At 38.9% G+C, this 19,659-nt stretch overlaps 1 protein-coding gene across 2 annotated transcripts in view; it reads right to left on the reverse strand.

Annotated features, from left to right (window-relative positions):
• Window positions 1-1,575: 1,575 nt before the first annotated feature.
• Window positions 1,576-19,659, reverse strand: part of DAAM1 (dishevelled associated activator of morphogenesis 1) — a 187,476-nt gene continuing 169,392 nt past the window's right edge. For both annotated transcript variants that reach the window (XM_023231543.2, XM_023231552.2), the window contains 7 exons: window positions 19,032-19,120; window positions 17,969-18,137; window positions 13,882-13,989; window positions 12,119-12,179; window positions 9,226-9,357; window positions 5,397-5,567; window positions 1,576-4,338 (listed from right to left, as the gene is read on the reverse strand). In XM_023231543.2, the coding sequence (XP_023087311.1) occupies window positions 4,129-4,338; window positions 5,397-5,567; window positions 9,226-9,357; window positions 12,119-12,179; window positions 13,882-13,989; window positions 17,969-18,137; window positions 19,032-19,120 (940 nt within the window). In that variant the 3' untranslated portion in view covers window positions 1,576-4,128. The remainder of the gene's footprint in view (window positions 4,339-5,396; window positions 5,568-9,225; window positions 9,358-12,118; window positions 12,180-13,881; window positions 13,990-17,968; window positions 18,138-19,031; window positions 19,121-19,659) is intronic.

The raw sequence follows: 19,659 nt of genomic DNA on the forward strand, positions 1-19,659 counted from the left end.
CTAATAGACTAAGGATGTGAAGAAAATACTAATACTTTTGTACAGCTGTGTTTTAAAGTTATTACATATCAAAACACTAAATAATAAAGTAAAAGTTATAGTAAGCTAAGTTTTATTAAAGAATTTAAAAAATAAATTTAGTGTAGCATAGATGTACAATGTTGATAAAGCCTACAGTAGTGTATGTCCTAGGCCTTCACATTCACTCACCACTCACTGACTAATCTGGAGCAACTTCCAGTTCTGCAAGCTCCATTCATGGTAAGTGCCCCATGCAGATGTACCATCTTCAATGTTTTATATGGTATTTTTACTGTATATATATTTTTCTATATGTATGTTTAGATACACAAATACCATTGTTACAATTGCCTACACTATTCAGTGCAGTAACATGCTGTGCAGGTTTGCAGCCTAGGAGCAATAGGCTCCACCATATAGCCTAGGTGTGTAGTAAGCTATGCTGTCTAGATTTGTGTAAGTATACTCTGTGATGTATGCATGGCAATGAAATCACCTATTGGCACAATTTCTCAGAATGTGTCCTTGTTAAATGACACATGACTGTAATTGTGTCTAAACTACAGCATTTTAATAAAGGTTATCCCTTGCCTAACAAAAACCCCACATTATAGAAAAGGGGCCAAGTTCTGGATGGATCACATAACTTGACCCCTCTGTCAGAAGCACATTTCCTTCAGTGATAATTGTTTTGGGGAAACTGAAGACACTGAAGCATATGATCTGAAAATTTCACATTTCCCCCCTTTCTATTAATACACCAAGGTCAACTGAGAATCTAGGTGGTTCTGTACATAATTCCACACCCAAATATACAAATAGGCCGGGGCTGAGTTTGTGGGTTGGAATAGAACATTTGTCTAACATGCAGAAGGGTCTCTCCTATCAGAGTGTCAGCTCCACAGAACGCTGTTACTATGAAGTTATGCAGTGAGTTGATAAAATACAAGATGGTCAGCTATTACAAGAACATCATGAGTTCATTCCAAGGATAAGAAGAATTAGTGTTTGGCCTGCTTGGGTATTCTATCAACCACTGGGGCAGTTTGTTTCCAACTTGACCTTAAATTGAGTTAAGGGTGGCGAGGCAGCAAATGTGATGTAGGACAAAGGGAAAGCTTTGACTTTCAGTGGATACTGATAAAACAAATTTCTTGATCTGTATGGGTGCCATTTCCCAAACTGATCCATATCAAATTAATTTTCAATAACAAAAAAAGTCTCAAAACAGAAAAGCCTTTGATTCTAGAGACCAGAGACTATTTTCTCTACTCCAGTTGAGTAATTTCACCAGTAGCCCTATCATGTATGAGTTATAACAGGAAATTGTATAACTCATATATAAACCAAGTGTAGAAAGAGGTGGCATATGATAACGTGAACATACTGAATGCTGCCATAATAGAAAACTATATTCTTCTAGGTCCAGTAAGTACAAGTTTAAAAACACGTATATATTTCTGATTCAGTGAACAGTTTGCAAAATTGAAATTCAGTGGTGGAAACTGCGAAGAAGTTTGATGACGCTGTTCTAATAATTCATAGAAAGACATATGTACACCCAATGAATTCATCTCTTTATTGCATATTGCTATTTTTTAAAAAATGTACAGTCTCATAACACATACATTTTTCTTCTCAGTACTATCTAACAACAGTCTTGCACCTAAAGACTAAGTGGTTCCAACTACTAAGCTAATAAGATACAAGACATATAATTAAGTTCACAAATTATGCATTTTCTTTTTGGCATTAATTTAAAAAAACAAACAAACAAAGTTCAAAATACACACCCAAGAGAGAAAAGTGGCTACTTACACCAGCACCAATCTAAAAAGTAGAAAGTAGTTTTTTTTTTTTTTTTTTTTCTTTTCAACAATGGCACATAGAATTACCTGCACACAGTTTTTGGGGAAAGAAACCAAAAATGGAAATGGCAAAGGAGGCCCACCAGGATGGCCATATCAAAGGAGGATGATTAAAAGGGGCAAGAGGGACATGCTACACAAACTTGCTCCTTTATGTGACTTTCCCTCCACCTGTCTGTTCCTTAAACTGTAAGACAAAGCCATTTTCAAAATACAGTTCCAAAATTGAGCCAGACCAAATTTCTCCTGCTACAAATAGAAAAGAATATACATAGAGGCACTTTAGTTAAGGAACAGACAAAACCATCATTATATCCCAATCTTCCTCATCTCCAAGCCTTTCTGAGTCAAGTCTCTATCTGCACCTTCAACACGGTGTTATTGCAGACCTGGGTTAACTCGGGACTGGGGGAGTGCAACCTCTGCTTTGTATTTGTGACTGTTTTATTTGCTAGTCATTTATTTCCATTTGATGTGTAGAAAGTCACTAAATTTGCAATGAGGAAAAGATGTAAAACCACAGCTCTTGACAACTCTTAGAGCACTATTTCACAGCTTTCACATAGCGCAGATACCCTGCCGTCTGTGCTAAGTGTTATAGTTTATACAAATTATTTTTAAATAGTATGATTCCTGTACAGTGCACACATTGGTATTCTATTCATCCCTTAATATCCCCATTAGAATTTAAGCCTTTAGGGGCAGGGACTCTGTCTTGCTTACCATTGTAGCCTTACTATGCCTGGTACATAGTAGGAACTTAATAAATATTTGTTAATTGATGAAAAACTCAATTTAGTGAGTAAATAATGTTCTAGTGCAACAGGACAAACTACTCTCTCCACAGGAAACCCAACCACAACAGGATCGATAGAAAGAAAAGAGAAAACATTAGACCCCATCCCCGACTACAAATAAATAAAGCAAAGCAAGAAAAAAAAAAAAAAAAAAGTAACAGTCCTCTTTATATATCACATAATTTAAGGATATTAAGAGTTGGTAGGTTAATGGTAAGCATCTATATTTTATTTTCTAATGTTCATTGTTTTTATTCATGTCTCCCTGAGAGCTTTATTTTTTTGGACTGAAATTTTACAGGTAGCTTTACTGACACACAATTTTAAAATGACAACATATAAACAGCAATCACTTCAAATATACTTAGAGATAAATAGATCTGGGCATCTCTGCTGATGTTGACATTTTGTGCATTCTTTATGTGTCCTTTAGTCCAGACCTATATTTACAGAAAATGCAGCTTGTCCTACAAAAGAGAAAATAGAAACTATAACAAAGAGGCATCCCATTAATTTTTTTTTTTTTTTTTTTTTTTTTTTTTTTTTTTTTTTTTTTTTTTTAGTAATCTTTATCCCTTCAGAGAATTCTTCCTTTAAGTCTTGGGTGAGATATTTTATTTTTAAGGTTTATATATCTATAGTGTTAGAACAAGCATACTCTGGCAATGTTGTTCTTTAAAAAAAGCATGGATTGCATTTAGATAGTGTTTTTTCCAAAAATCTGAAGAAATTATCAAGAGCACTTGGCAGAGATAACTTGATGAAATTAGGGGAAAAAAATTGATGTCCAACTTTTAAATATACAAAAAATTCTTACTGACATTCTACATAATTCAAATTGTGTGCAAGATGTTCTCAATAAACATTTACAGACTGTATCCTCACACCGATGTCAGAAATCCGAAGCTGGTCCTATCACTGATGCATCTACATCACAATGTCAGCTATCGAAAACCATTTTAAATCTGTATTTTTCCAACTCCAGTTTCATCAATGAAAATAATTTCAAAGGATATCAAGCTTGGAAACAATACAATATTTTGCAAGGTTTTTTTTTTTTTTTCTCCTGTTTTGTCTTTGAATCTAGGGAATGTCTCTGTCATCTCTTTCAGGAGATAGTATTGTGCTTCTGAACAGTCATGGTGTTCGGGGAAAGAAAATGAGCCACACTCAAGGTGAATGCATACACGAAGGGTTTCGGAGCACATACATTAACATAAATCTTTTTAACCATACGTAGAGGTCTCCAGACAACACTCAAACATCTATATACATTTTTTAATATATACACACATACATTTACATACACACACATTCACACATTCACTCACAGATGAAGGAAAAAATTGCCACTGTTTGGATTGCAAGGCAGTGTAATGAAACGTTCTAGTCACTTTAGAGGGCCGCTAATGAGCTTTCTAAAATAAAGTATTCATGGAAGATTAGAAATTAAGTTTTGTGATTGGTCTCTCTCTGCTGCTGTCAGTCATCTGGTTGGTAATGCGTTTGCGATTCCGTTTCAATTTAGAAAGGTCTTTGTCAAACACTTCTCCTGAGCGTAAAGCTGAAACGAGGTCATCAAACTCTCCGCTTTCTTCACTATTCTCTTTAGCTTTTCTCATTTTACGTTCCCTTTCACGTTGTTCTTTGAGCTGCAAATAGAAAGAAATAACCTCTTAGAAACATGTCAAAATGTTGCATTTTGTTTTCAGTAGAGATGAATTCTGTGAAACATGGTAATGCTCCAGACACCAAGCTGTGCTCATCCTATAACCCCTTTGGATATCACAAGAAAGGGTAATGGGAACATGGAGTCTCCATTGTGGAAGCAATGGACAACAACAAAAAATAACCACTGCCTTGTGGTTAGACCCTCACCACCTAGATTCTAGGTAAACTGCATGATATTCTAGTTAAAATAAGAGCAATTGAGGCAATTTGTGTTTTTGCTAATGAAAAAAAAAAAGGTATCACTATTACATAGACCCCAAATAACTAAAGCAAATGGTCATCAGGCCATTTTCCTTGTATCAAAGGCTTAGCTTGCATCTACTGTGGAACCCTGAAACCTGATACACAACAGTTACTGTTATTAAAAGCCAACTAATACATGCACATTGTAGACAATTTGGATAATTCAGATAAAAGGAAGGTGGGGGAAGCATCTTTAATTCTACTACTGTGAACTTTTTAGAGGTTTATCTCACCACTATTATTTTCTATATGTATTAACACATCTTAAGAAACAAAACAAGAAAAAGATTTCATGTAGAAATCACTCTGTAAACTTTTCTGTATCATTATTCTTTAAATACGTATCTTTTAAGGACTGTGAAAATATACCATTATATAACTGCTACAACATTTAGAACTCAAGCCCTATTGGTAAACATCTAGGTTGTCTTTAGCTTGGGGCTATTATAAAGAATGCTGCCCTTTTTTGTGTAAATTTATGATTATTTCTTTAAAATAAATGCTAAGAAATGGAATTCCAGAGCAAAGGATGTGGATAATTTTTTTAAAGACTTTGAAATACACTGTTAAATAGCCCAAGAGAAACAACACCAATTTAAAGTCCCACAGCATTCTAGAGAGTACACTGAAGCCTGCCTTCCTGCCAGCAGGTCAGAGTGCTCTCTAAATACTTTTGACTGGGCTGCAGCCATAGGACTTCTAGGAGGTGGAATTGGTCAATTAATCATCCTCTCACCTGAGCTTCCATGCGAGCTCGACGTTCTTCTTCCTCCTTTTTCTTTCTCATATTTTCGTTTTCTTGTTTGGCTTCTGAAACAGCTTGAAGAAACTGATCAAAAATGCCAAAGAACTCATCTGGTTGTATTTTGCCAGCCTCTTCCCCAAAGTGCTTCACTGCTTTAGTGAACTAGAAAAAAGACGGTTTTAAGAAGTCAATGTTTCATGAGAATTCCATAATCAAATATAAATAACTTTAGAAAGACTAAAGCCCAGATTGAGTCAAGCATAAGTTTTGTTTGCTCATTTATTTTTATTTATTTATTTGTTTTGGAGATAGAAGTTTCGCCATCACCCAGGCTGGAGTGCAGTGGCATGATCCCAGCTCACTGCAACCTCTGCCTCTCGGGTTCAAGTGATTCTCCAGCCTCAACCTCCCAGGTAGCTGGGATTACCGGCACATACCACCACGCTTGGCTAATTTTTGTAGGTTTAGTAGAGTAGGGGTTTTATCATGTTGGCCAGGCTGGTCTCAAACTCCTAACCTCAGGTGATCCACCCACCTTGGCCTCCCAAAGTGCTGGGATTACAGGCGTGAGCCACCATACCCAGCAGTTTTTCTTGTTTTGTTTTGGTTTTAAGAGATGGGGTCTTACAGGTTGCCCAGGCGGGAATGCGTATGTTATTGGTTTTTTTTTTTTTCCCCCAAATTTATGGAGTCTTACATGTTACCCAGGCTGGAGTTTAGTGGCTATTCAAAGGTATGATCACAGCAAATTACAGCCTCAAACTCCTGGGCAATCTTTCCCCTTAAGCCTCACGAGTAGCTGGGACTAAAGGCACGTGCCACTGCACCCGGCTGAGTCAAACATAACTGAGGGATTCTAGCGAGCCTATATTTATCTTCAGCTGCTGAACATGTCTGTTAATCATTTCTAAAGTAAAAATTTTAATACTCCTTAGCTTTTGAAACCATTTATTCCTGTCTACCTCATTTGAGCTTAACACGTATGATGACCTCCTATGACTTTTTATTAACTAAACAGTAGTAAAAACAAAATATTGTAGAGCACAGCACCCCAGACATAAAACTAACAGCAAACTCGGCAGGGGGAGGGAAACTTGTACTTTTAACTTTTCTTTGAAGTAGTTTAATATCATTTACTGGTGCCATATGGTCAACATAGAAAGCAAATGGGAGCCAGTGCCTCTTAGCTGCTTTTCCCAATCATAAATAATGCTGCTATTGTTGGGATATTTTCAGGGTCTCAATAAGAAAAGAGTAACTGAGTATGGAATCTTTAATGCAACCCAGTGTATGACTGAGAATACAATTTTATTCCAAATTCTTTGTTTTAGAACCCCTTTCAATGCCAATCTTTTTTAAAAAAGTATTTTTTTAAAAAAGATATGGGGTATTGCAATGTTACATTGCCCAGGCTGGACTCAAACTCCTAGGCACAAGTGATCCTCCTGTCACAGCCTCCTGAGTATCTGGGACTATGGGTACATGCAACATGCCCTAGTGTCAATCTTTTTAAATGGCCAAAATGCAACATACCAAGGAAGAAATGTATGAAGTTAGATAAAAATATATGTATACAGTAACAACAGTATATCCAGTCTCGTTTTAGTTCTTCCAGGGGTTATCTTCATAACTCAAGACAGTATGTTTTCAATAGTCTTAGCATTACAACTACCCATATAATATTCAATGTCAAATTGTTTGCTAAAATTATACTTCCTTCTGTAAGGATCTAATGCTATTACTCCTAAGCTACTAAGGATAGTGTTCCTAGCTTCAAAGTCAAATACGTTTTTCCCTATGCCCAATCAGCTACTTAACATTTTCCAGATTTTAAGTCTTCTTCATATTTAGATCACGCTGTGTTTATGCAGTGCCCCCAAACAGTTTATAATTGGTTTTATTTTTATTGCTTTACTTGTCTTTGTTATATTGTTAGGTTCTTCTGATATTTCAGTGACACTACCTACCTAAAATATTTTCAACATTTATTTTTAAATAAAACAAGTTTTGGCTTATATTTATATATATTTTACAGTTACTGTATCTTTAAATTTGTAATAAAAGTGTCCTTTTTACCATTTCTGTCTTCACTGAGGAGTTTTCAATGTTTTACTTATTTGGAAATATTCTATTAGAAAAGAGTTCTTCGGGCAAAAAACATAACATTCTTCAGACACCATATATAATGCTCTAGCTTGCTCCATGGTTTTATATGCTAATTTAGAAAAGTTCTGGTATGAACAAAATAGCAATAGACAGTCTACAACTGGATTTCTAAAACATTCAAGTTCACGTACTTCAAGCCATCCCGAGTGATCTTTTTATCAAGGAATTCTAGTGATCATGATGTCATGTATATTGAAATCTTAGAAATCTAAAGAAAACCAGGCCCAGATTAAAGCTCCACCCCCTACACACACACACACACGCCACAGTCAGTGTGCGAGGGGGAAATTTACCAGGTCTTTATGTTCTGCTAGACGATCTTCAACAGCAGAGAAGCTTGACGCTGGCTACTGTGATGAACAAGCTGACAACAGCCAGTTCACACACAAAAATGTTTGAGCCCCTTGATGAAGTAGGTGCTATATTGCTCAGGTGGGATATCAGGACAGGGGGAATCTCTTCCTTTATGAAGCACAAACTCTAAAGAGGTGAGGCATATATAAAACATAGATGGGGGCTTTCACAGTGGAGGTCTGAATGGTGGTTGCTGACATCAGTTGACTGATTTCCACTGTGGGATATCAGAGGTTGGACCTCTGACAGCAGCCATTTGAACATATATTATCATTTATTTAATAAGGTTAGAGAGGAGGTTTAATGTTGAGATTAGCTAACGCATGTGAACAGCCTACTTCTGTACTTTAATTGGTATGTGTGTACATTTACGTAAACAATCATCCATATCTACAACCAGACAGGTGACCAGAGAAAAATAACATCCATTTACTGAAGTTTCGAAACACAAGACTCAAGTAAAAGCAAGAGTGTTGTGGCAACTGAGAGATGGGTAGAGTAAAAGAACCAATGGAGGGGGGAGGGCGGGGAAGGGTGTTAATACACTTTATAAAGAATGAGAAGAGGAGAGAAAATGAGAGATTCTGTACATGTCTTGTATATGAATGTGAATGCATTTTGGAAGAGGAAACAACCTGGGATAGAGAGGAGTGAGGTGAAGCTCAGGAGCTAAAGGTCGTGGTTATTAATCAACAAAAATTTCTCTTCTAAGGGAACACAAAATGTGAAATAGCAGAAATCATAAAAATAAATGTCTTACTAAAAAGAAAATAACTCTTGCAATGAGACTGTGAATTAAAATGCATCTCTTTTAGCAAGTTCTGCTGGAGATTTAGACAGGTAGCATCCTGTCCTCCAAGGCTGTATCTCAGATGAACATATTACATAATTAGGCACATGGCTTTAGTAACATCGAATTGCACATTTGATTCTACCCCTGATTTTCATCATCTACTCTTTTCTGGCTCCCAGAGATAAGTACTTCAAGCCAATTTCAACCAAGAGAAAACTGTCAAAGTATTTGCTGGTCTCATACCATTCAAAGCCTTCAAGGTCTTTCAACATAGGCCAGTCAGACAAAAACGGTGTGTTCAGATTAATCGCAGTCTTGGAAATGAAAACACACCTATGTCATATAAAAAACAATGGAATCTGGAAAGTAATTATCTACTACTTTATTTCCTGCACCACGAAGTTTAGATCTCACTCCTGCTATTTCCCGTACAGAATAATAACTGAAAGTATCACAATGAAGCCCAGTCCACTCAAACAACAGTCAGTGCACAAGGGGGAAACTTACCAGATCTTTAGCTTCTGCTAGAAGATCTTCAACATCAGAGAAGCTGAAGCTGGCTACTGTGATGAACTGGCTGACAACAGACACAAACTTATCTCCAGGCTGTGGGGGCTGAGACTTCTGATATTCCAGCTCCTTAAACACAGGAAATGAATAATGTCAATGCGGGCTTCAAATACAGACATGAGACACACCTTGTCTCATATTTCACATGCCTTAAATTTAATAAATGAGAATGGTAAACACATCAAAACTTGTTCTAAAACATTTTGTTATACTCTAGTTCCCCTGCCCTTCCTCCCACCATGCCAGAGCCATGCCCATGTGCACACGCATATTTGCCAATAGCAATTTACCAACAATCTAAGTACTTGATCTATTACTCTTTCAGACTTTAGAAAGCAAGCGGATTTGCATTTGGATAAAATTAATAGAAGTTAAACAAATAGTGGGGGCAAAATGAACTCTAAGGGCTTGCGAGTGAAAACAAGAGACTCTGCTTGTCAATATTCCATGCTTAGAATTCTGGTGCCTTGATTTTTTTCTTCTTTTCCTCTCAGCCAAGTCTATTTACTTCTTAAACTGTGGGATATGGGTCAGTAGAATTTTGGCTGTAGCATTTGGCACCATAATCTTCTACCATTTTTCTCTTGTCCATACCATATTGGTTTTTGTAAACAGGCTTGTAGGGGAATTAGTCTCTTGTTAATTATCCATATTCCCCATCACCACAGCAATGAACACAGATGATCCAAATCTAATGTTATTAGTTAAGTTAATCATTGCCAGATGCACATTCTTATTTAAAGTTCACAACATCCCTATGAGTGAGGGATCACTAGTCCCATTATACAGACACATACATTAAGGTTTGAAGGGATATATTACTTGCCCTGAAGTAGTGCTGACCAGTGACAGAACCAATTTGAACTCAGGCCTCCCTGACTCTAGAGTCTTGGTAATAACTATGTTGTACACCAACTGACTTAAACTGGATGCTCCCTTATTTTCTTGCATTGGCAGAGATCTTCACAAGCAGGAGTGTAGTCATCACAGTTTATGGGTTCTGACTCAGCTCACCACTGATTTGGTTCTTAACCATGGTATGTTGCTCTGGGCCTCAGTTTATTGATTTTTTTTTAAGGGGGCAATATCCACATCATCACTAGACTCAAATGAAATAACAGAAGTGAAACCTCATCAATTAGGGAGCTGGCGCTGATTGGAAGAAATTGCCATAATTCTAGTACTTTAGCCTGGAAAGTAAGTGTATCTGTGTTCAGTGTGGGGATGGGAAAGGCATTTGAAAGTGTTTCATTAATGTATAATTTCATAAATATTCATCTCTGATACCTTCAAACAATATAATTAATTTGTGTAAAGCACAATTAGAAGACATACATATTTGGCCAGGCCAAGCTCTGCCCCCTGCTATTTTCTTACAATACCACACCCACCTCCAGGGGTAGGGGAGGCTTCTATATCCCCTTTCCTATAAAAAGTGTGATACAGTGTGTATGACAGTGTATGTAGAGTGATTTCAGCAAAACTATCCTTTAATAAAGCAGCAACACAAAATTTCCCCAGAAGCCCCCACCCCAGGCCTTGCTCTGACCTGGCTCAGAAGCAGGGGTCAGAGCCAGGCTTCAGGGTCATCATAATGACCATGGACCCTCTGGGGCTGGGAGAAAAAGTTCAATCAGTTTATTTTTTTTTTAATACTGCCCCCCACTCTCTACATTAAAAAAGGAAAAAAAAACCTCACATGTTCCTTAATTTATTGAAAACAAAAAATTAGACATTGTGACTTTAATTTTTATTAGAGATATGCCTTTAATTAGTTCAACTACTTTCTTTGGCAGTTTTGTGATTAAAAAAAGAAAAGAAGGGAGAGTTCTCACAGCATTACCGATAAATGAGCTGAGATACTTACGAGAGGCACCTGTCCAAGCCGCCTGCATGTCCATCTCCTTCACCCAGAGGAAGCCCGAGCTATGTCTGCTCCGAGCACGGTCACAGGGACGCTGCTCTGCCAGCCTGTTCTCATCCCTGCCCCCTCTCTCGCTGGCAGCTACATCTGCACAGTACCCACAGGGCACTGTGCCAAAAAGCACGTTTCATCCTACCAGCTCCAGTCTGCCAGCCTGACCGGTTTTCCTTCCTCAAAGGCCTGGGCCCAGGTTGTCTTGTATGCCTGGGATAACCTCCCTCTATGCACCTAAGTTTACCCCACCCTCCGAAGCCACAGCTCAAACAACTTCTTTTCCAAAAGAGAAGTTTCCTCTAATAGCGGCCAATTGTTCCACATGTCTCCAAAGTACCCTCAACCCGCTGCCTTCCTTAAGGCACCTCTGTAATCACTCTGCTATCTGGACACCGCCAGGCTGAGGGAAGTGGCTGCTCAGATTATTGCAACACCTGGAGGACAAGGATTCTGAGTCATCGTGACCCTCGGCTAGAGCATGTACTACAGTGTCTGCTTAGTAAATACTACCCAAAGGACCAAGACAAAAACAACAGAGAAGTTCTATTGCTCTACCGAAAGTGAACACCATATATTAGCAGCACTTGGAAATTGAGAGGGTCGCTGAAGACCATCTAGCCCAATCCACTCATCCTGATGAATCCTGCCTCACAGATAAATTGGTGGCACGCTAGGTCCAGTTTTCAGTTCCTCCTGCAGTGACTCACCCACGACCCCGGCTGCCTGCAATCAAGTTGCCAGGCTGAACATAACCTGCCTTTGCTTCTTGTGGTGGTGGTTCTTATTTTTAATCAACAAATGTTTATTCTGGGCATACCACATGCCAAGACAACCAGCAACTCATCTGCTGGAAACCACCAGCACTAGAGATAGTGAAGAAACTAGGAATTAGAACAAAAAACAAATACTCACTGTCTCTACTGCTTTCAAGCCACTTCTCAAGGTACTTATTTCTTTGTCCAGCTCAGTCATGCTGTTGTAAATAGCAATGTTTTAGCAATCAACATGTGACTTACACATATTAAATATAAGATGGGTTTAAATATTTCATGCTTGGAAGTCCATACTAGTTTAATTTAAATGTTTAAAATTCCCTTCCATGCTCAGATCTCAAAGAAAGACAACAGTATTTTAAACTCATGAAATGTAGGTATAAAATTATGTTTCTTGGCCGGGCGCGGTGGCTCAAGCCTGTAATCCCAGCACTTTGGGAGGCCGAGACGGGCGGATCACGAGGTCAGGAGATCGAGACCATCCTGGCTAACACGGTGAAACCCCGTCTCTACTAAAAAATACAAAAAACTAGCCAGGTGAGGTGGCGGGCGCCTGTAGTCCCAGCTACTCGGGAGGCTGAGGCAGGAGAATGGCGTAAACCCAGGAGGCAGAGCTTCCAGTGAGCTGAGATCCGGCCACTGCACTCGAGCCCAGGAGACAGAGTGAGACTCCATCTCAAAAAAAAAAAAAAAATAAAATAAAATAAAATAAAATAAAATAAGATAAAATAAAATAAAATAAGATACATAAGATAAAATAAAATAGAATAAAATAAAATAATGTTTCTTGTTTTCTGTAGCCAGCAGGTAAATTTTATAGGTCAAAAATAGCAGAATAGAAGTATCTTCCATCTGTACAAGAATATTTTATGTTTCAAACTCAAAAAAATCTCACTTCAGCAAATTACTCCATGTAGAAATAAATCTCTTGCCATACTTGGCTCCCTTTGAAAACAAAACAAAAATAAGTTCATCTGCAATCATGTTCACATTGTACTTTATATAATCAGTGCTCTGCTTTTCACTAAGGCCCCAATAATATGAATATTATAAGGTAATGGCTTAAGTAGTAATCAACAATGATTTTTCTTAAAGTTGTATTAACTAGTTTTTATTTTCATCTTTGTTTTTTTTAATAGAGAAAGGTTCTTGGGCTTCTCCCATACATAACACTTTGTATTTCATGGCTTTTAAACATCAGAGCTTGAAACTGAATTCTCCCAGATAATTTACCACATATAAAGAAACTCACCAGTACTTCATTTAATTTCATGCCTTATATAGTATATTTCCACCAGATTCCATGAACAGAGGGAAAAAATGAGCCTGCTCATTATACTTTTCAAATTCACTGCAAAGAGATGCAGTTTATGTTTTAAAAAAAGAGCCAAAAGAGGGAGGGAAAAACAGCAAGGAAAATTGCCTGCTTCTCAGTCTCCGAAACGTGGTGTGAAGTTTGTGGTAAAAATTTGGCAACTTTCCATTTTATTTTTAGTTTCTTCATTTGCATAAAGACTGCTTCCCATTAAAGAGCCGCCTTGGTTTCTGGGCGTATGTGTGCACATGTGAAAATTATTAGCAACGCCCTGACACTTAGGTCTTCTATTTGCTTAGTCATGCATCTTTATTTAACTAAGGGTGCTCTTACCTGTGTTTAAAACACCTGCCCTTTAAAAGTATGAAAGTTAAAAATTTCATGCAGTATTCCAAAGAAGCTAGAACAAACATATATTCAAAAATTTGTAACACATGTGAGTGATTTGGATGAGATTCAAACTTTACTTCATACAATGTTCAGGAAAAAACAAATAGAAAGACTGACTTCATGCAGTGCTAACTACCTCAATGGCTAACACACAGTCCAGGTGATTTAAGAAACTAACACTCGCTCTAAGTACTTACTTTACTTTCGCAGCTTGAGGAATATCCCGCAATTCTTCATTTAGATTCAGAACACTGGGGTACTTATTTTCCACAATAGTGATGAGATAGTGCAAAAGGGTAATGTTTCTACAATTGAAGAAGAGTATTAAACATTTACATTATTTTCGTTTAAAGTACATAAATATATGAAGAGTTAATATCTGCATATGATTTATACGCTCAAATGGTAGAACCCACAATAATGCTGTATTACCTGCATTAACGTTAAAATTTGGGGGTTCATGTAAGGCAGGGATTCTCAAGAGATGAGAATAATGGGAGAGCCTCCATGGGGATTACATAGATATATGTCAAAAAGCAGCACACAGTTTCTAAAAAGAGGATAAGAATTACATTTTGGGCCCATAATGAGCATCTTTCAAAATCTGGGTAATGGGATGGGTGATCTAAGTGAATCTGAACCACTGCCAGTGGAGATAAGCTCAAGTTTACCTTCCCACTAGATCCACCCTAAAAGGGGGTGTGCCCTGCAGGTTCATAACTAGTAGGCGGTGGAGTGGAGTGGGATGGGGTGGAGAGTGAGGGATGTTTATTCCACTGAAAAGGGCAGCTATTCTTGAGTCTAAAGTACAGGGCAGCAACTCACTGATGACAATTATTGATACTTTTTTGTTTTTTTGAGACGGAGTCTCTGTTGCCCAGGCTGGAGTGCAGTGGTGCAATCTGGGCTCACTGCAACCTCCGCCTCCTGGGTTCAAGTGATTCTCCTGCCTCAGCCTCCCGAGTAGCTGGGATTACAGGTGCCAGCCACCACATCTGGCTAATTTTCGTTATTTTCAGTAGAGACAGGGTTTCACCATGTTGGTCAGGCTGGTCTCCAACTCCTGACCTCAGGTGATACACCCGCCTCTGCCTCCCAAAGTGCTGGGATTACAGGTGTGAGCCACCGTGTCTGACCTATTGGTACTTTTTAATAAGGTTTCACCCAAAGGGTGGTCAGAAAGTTAGAAAGCCCCCTTTCTCGGGGCTGAACCTGGAAGCGGGCCATAACTGTCACCATGTGATATCCTCGCAGCCCTGAATCCACTTCCTAATTTAGCAACACTTCAACTCCTAACTGCATAACTCTTAGTAGTTAAAACAGTCGGTTGTGCCAGCTCCCTCTCTGGTGGTGACAGGGCTGAACTCTGACTGACCTGGATTGAAAAGACGAGCACGTAGGAAACAGTATCTATTAGGCAACGCTGTGTTCCTCTGATCCCATTGTCACTGACTGCTACACATTCCTATCACCTGGACTCCAGATGCCTGGGCTAACCCCAGAGATTCATTTAATTGGAATGAGGTGGAGGCAGGCATGGGCATTCTTTAAAACTCCCTGTTGATTTTATCAAGCAGCCAGGATCAAGAACTACTTGTCTGTTGAGGTTAGAATTAGGAGGGTAAAAATACATTCCTTTAAAAAACATTTCCATAATTTAGGCAGTTTGCTAATTCACAGTGCTAAACCCCAGTACTCCCACTCACCTTTAACCAAAGGAATCAGAGTTTTCAAACAATTTTCTTTTCTATAACAATGAAAACCATTTCTAGGTACCCTTGCCTTTCACAGAGACAATGCAATCCTATAAATCCTCATTTTTCTCACTCTCAGTCTCTCAATAATTAGAAAACAATTGCCCACCAAAGCAAAACAGTGGCCAACGATTTTGGCCACTTATTTTCATATGTTCATGTGCATCCTTCCATTTCATTTTTTTTTTTTCTGAGATGGAGTCTCGCTTTGTCGCCAAGGCTGGAGTGCAGTGGTGGCGATCTTGGCTCACTGCAACCTCAGCCTTCTGGGTTCAAGCGATTCTCCTGCTTCAGCCTCCCGAGTAGCTGGGACTACAAGCGCGTGCCACAACACCCGGATAACTTTTTGTATTTTTAGTAGAGACGAGGTTTCACCGTGTTAGCTAGGAGGGTCTCCATCTCCTGACCTCATGATCCTCCGGCTTGGCCTCCCAAAGTTCCGGGATTACAGGTGTGAACCAGTGTGCCCAGCCTCCATTCCAATTTTGCTCTTCACAGAACCTACCTGTCTGCCCATGTCATTCTTACCTAAGGGGCACATGGAGCGAGCAAAATGCCAGCCACCATCACAAGAAAGAGTGAGGCTATTTTTTTCATTTTTTAAAAGAAATGCTTTGCTATTGAGAGAGATTTCAATTAATTTCCTTAACCATACACACCTTTCTTGCTATAGAAAGGTTTAAGATGACGTCTGATCTTCCATATTTGTTTGCGATCCAAATAATACCTCTTTGAGTAAATGCAAATTCTTAAGGAAGGAACAACAACAGCCACACATCTGATTCTTCCCTGGTCATTACTAGTAACTGAGCCTTCAATGCTGAGTGAATGCACCCTTCCTGCTGACTGTCCCCCCACCTACACTATCTGATTAGATTCAATGGAACAACGTTCATGGGTGACTGCTTACAGGCAAAGCACTTTGCTAGGCATGCAGGTGTATAAGGCATGGGCGCTGCATTTGGGGACCAAATACTAAAGGCAGAAAAAAAAGAGGAAAAAGAAAGATCAGAAATAGTTGTAGATTGTTCTTTTGAAAAGGCTTGTACATTATATAAATTCTGTAGTAACCTCAGTAAATAAGCAGATAATCATGTAAGTGCCAGGTTATTGGTAAGTACTGAGGGTAGCTGATTGCTTTTGTGTGTGTACAGTTGAAGAGAATGCCCTTCCTTAAAAAGGTAGCTGGCTCTTTAGACACAAATAAGATCTGCTATTCCCTACTACAACCTCCAGATAAGATCCTTCTGTTGCTAATAGAGCTGTGAATGGACCAACAACACAGGTGTCAAATACCTGTAAGGCCGAATATCTTGCTTGTTGTAACCATAGGCAAGCTGAATGAGCCACCTGACCCTGAGTCAGTTTCTTACCTGACAACAGGTGACAACAGTATTTGGCTTATGTACTTCACAAGCTAGTGGGACAATCAAATGTGAAAGTGCTCTGAAAAGGATCAAGTATTTACATTAAAAATAGGTGGCAGGGCTATAACAACAGCTGCTCTTCATTAATCTATGTCTACATGATGCAAAAACAACAAATTAACACACTGCTTATTTCTTCTAGGATGGATTTAGGGTTGCCAGAGTACTATGCTTCACGAACCCTATAGAAAATATAGGGTAAAAGCCCTTATTAGTTAGAAATAATTAGGGTGAACAGCCCATATTTCTAAAAAGAATTTGGGTATGGAGAAGCTTACCTTAGAAACAATTGTGCAAGTTCCTTTGAAGTCAGTGAGAACCTCAGAGAAACAAAGCTCTCGGGGAAACTCGAGTTAATATGCCTAATGACCCTACCCTGTTAATGACACAAGAACGTTTTCACATCTTTAATGAGAATCTGTTCACCTAAAATGCAGCATTGAACACTTTCTAGGAAGCATTTTAATGAGACCTGCAATGAGCAACTGAGTATTAATAGCCAAAATGCATTTATACGTAAGTTTTTAATATAGTTGCCAGCTCCACTGTATAAGGAAAAACATAACCTAAAAACCCCAAAAGCTTCATATTCTAGCACCAACTATCAATTTTTTTTCTTTTCTGTGGAACACAGTTTTCTATAGAGGGGTCATGGGGAGATGTTGAGTGCTGGTAACATTCTGTCCTTGAGCTGGGTGCTGGTTGCACAGGTGTGTTTAATTTGTGAAAAATCATCAAGCCCAACATTTGTGATGACTGACCTCTTCTTAGTATATTATACTATAATAAAAAGTTTACAAAAAACTAATTTTTTAAAAAGGCAGGACAAAACAAAAACAACAGCAAAACTTAGAACAGATGATGTCCCTGTGGACCAAAAATGGATGAAGGATAACTGGTCCAACAGGAATATGGGAGATGCCTGCGGTCATGAGAGAGGTTAGAGAAGAGTCAATGTCAGAGAAGGGAAGAAAGCAGTGAGAAAGAGAAGTTCCGACTGAAGACTGCATTGTCATGAAGGCTGAGGAGGACCAGAGGGGCACAAATCTGAGCCTGGACCTACATACCTGGCTCCCCCAAGTGTTGGAAGATCCCATACTTACTTGTCGATGCTGGATTTTGTGTCAGCAATTTTGTTTAGGCTAGATATCTTGAAACCATATGCATTCCCTCTTTGACCTTTATTCATATAATTTCCAAATGCCAAAACCACCTCCAGCAACTGCTTGAGGGCACTGCTCCTAAACACCTCTTCTGAGCCAGAACGAATTGCTTCAAAACAAAACACATAAAAACACAACGATTACCAAGTGTTTCATTGTTTGAAATCAAGACGTTTCAGTGATACCCATTCTAAATTCACACACCTAATAACAGATATTGAAGATGTAAGACTGAGTTGTTGGGTTACCCAGAGCACTTTCAAAACGCTTAAACCAGAAGCAAACAACAAGGACAGGGAGAGACAACTCAAGTTGTTACCAACACCCATAGACAGCTGCAAAATCCTATCCTTTCTCAGGCCTTTCTTGGCTGACTGATCAGTCATAAGCACTGAGGAATATCTAGAATAGCAATCCCATCTCCAGTATTTCTTTACAAACACTTACTTGTCTGGTGTGAGTCAGGTTAACAGGAGTATTGATCAATTCCACTGACAGAAAACTGGTCAAATGTGTTACATGTTATAGCTTACAGGTGTCATAACAGGGATCAGAGCTTAGGTTGATGCATGATTCCAGCCTGCATTCTGTGGCTGTGCTCTTCAGTGGCCTTGCCCACATTTCAAACATTCAGAATTTTAAAAATCAAACCACACACAACAGCCTCAAATCTTCCCTTTGACAAATCTACTCAGGGTCTGTTGTAAGGAAGCTAATTACAGGTTTAATGTTAATAGCAGTGAGATTAATTCCTCACATCCTTGTAGTCAAAAGCCCAACCCTGTAGAGGAGACCAGGAGGCGTGCTGTGAGCTCCCGAGATTAGGGCAGTGCATCAGGCATTGACCTTAAGTAATCACCCCTCAGAATTTTGAAAGATTTTGAGCCAAAAAATAAAATAAAAAATCACCAAGGGGATCTTGTTTACTATACGCACTTGGATTGCACTTTCAAATGCCTTGTAATAATGAACATAATTTCCAATCTAGGCAGCTTGACTTTACCTTCCACTTTAGGTTTCACTTCTGCCACACGCTCTGCAAACTTCTTTTTGAAGTACAGCGATTGCAACCTTTGCTGATAGTGATTAATTCTGTAAGAGCAAACATGTACTGATTGATATTCATTTAAGATATCTAGGTTCACTTAGTGACATATGGAGGTGGAGGTACCTAGAAGCACCTCCCCCAACACCCACCCACACACATACATTAGTTGCTCTCATGGACAGGAACACAGGACATGAAGCCAGCTTTGCCTGGAGAGCCCATTTTGGTCTGACCTACAGGGGCTATTTGGCCAACTGCGGCAGAGTCCTTAGCTCCAATCAAGGCAACTGCTAAAAGAAAGTGGGAGCCTGCTGCTGCTGCTGTTGACTAAAGCCCCTCTCTCCTCCCTCAGAGTCCTAGGAACTCTTTTGAGCATAGAAGAGATAAAAGGGAATGAAAACGTAAAGAACATCCTACTGCAAATAAAGGACAGTTCCCTACACTTCTCCGAAATTCCAAATTTCTTAACTTTCCATTTTACTTTCCAAAGTAAAAACTGGTCTCCAGTATCCTCTTCCCACATTGTCCTCTCCTCACTCCCATCTGCAAACCTCCCTCTGTCTTCACAGTGAGGACCCTCTCT

This window comes from Piliocolobus tephrosceles, chromosome 6 (genome assembly GCF_002776525.5).
Source record: "Piliocolobus tephrosceles isolate RC106 chromosome 6, ASM277652v3, whole genome shotgun sequence".
Lineage (NCBI taxonomy): Eukaryota > Metazoa > Chordata > Mammalia > Primates > Cercopithecidae > Piliocolobus > Piliocolobus tephrosceles.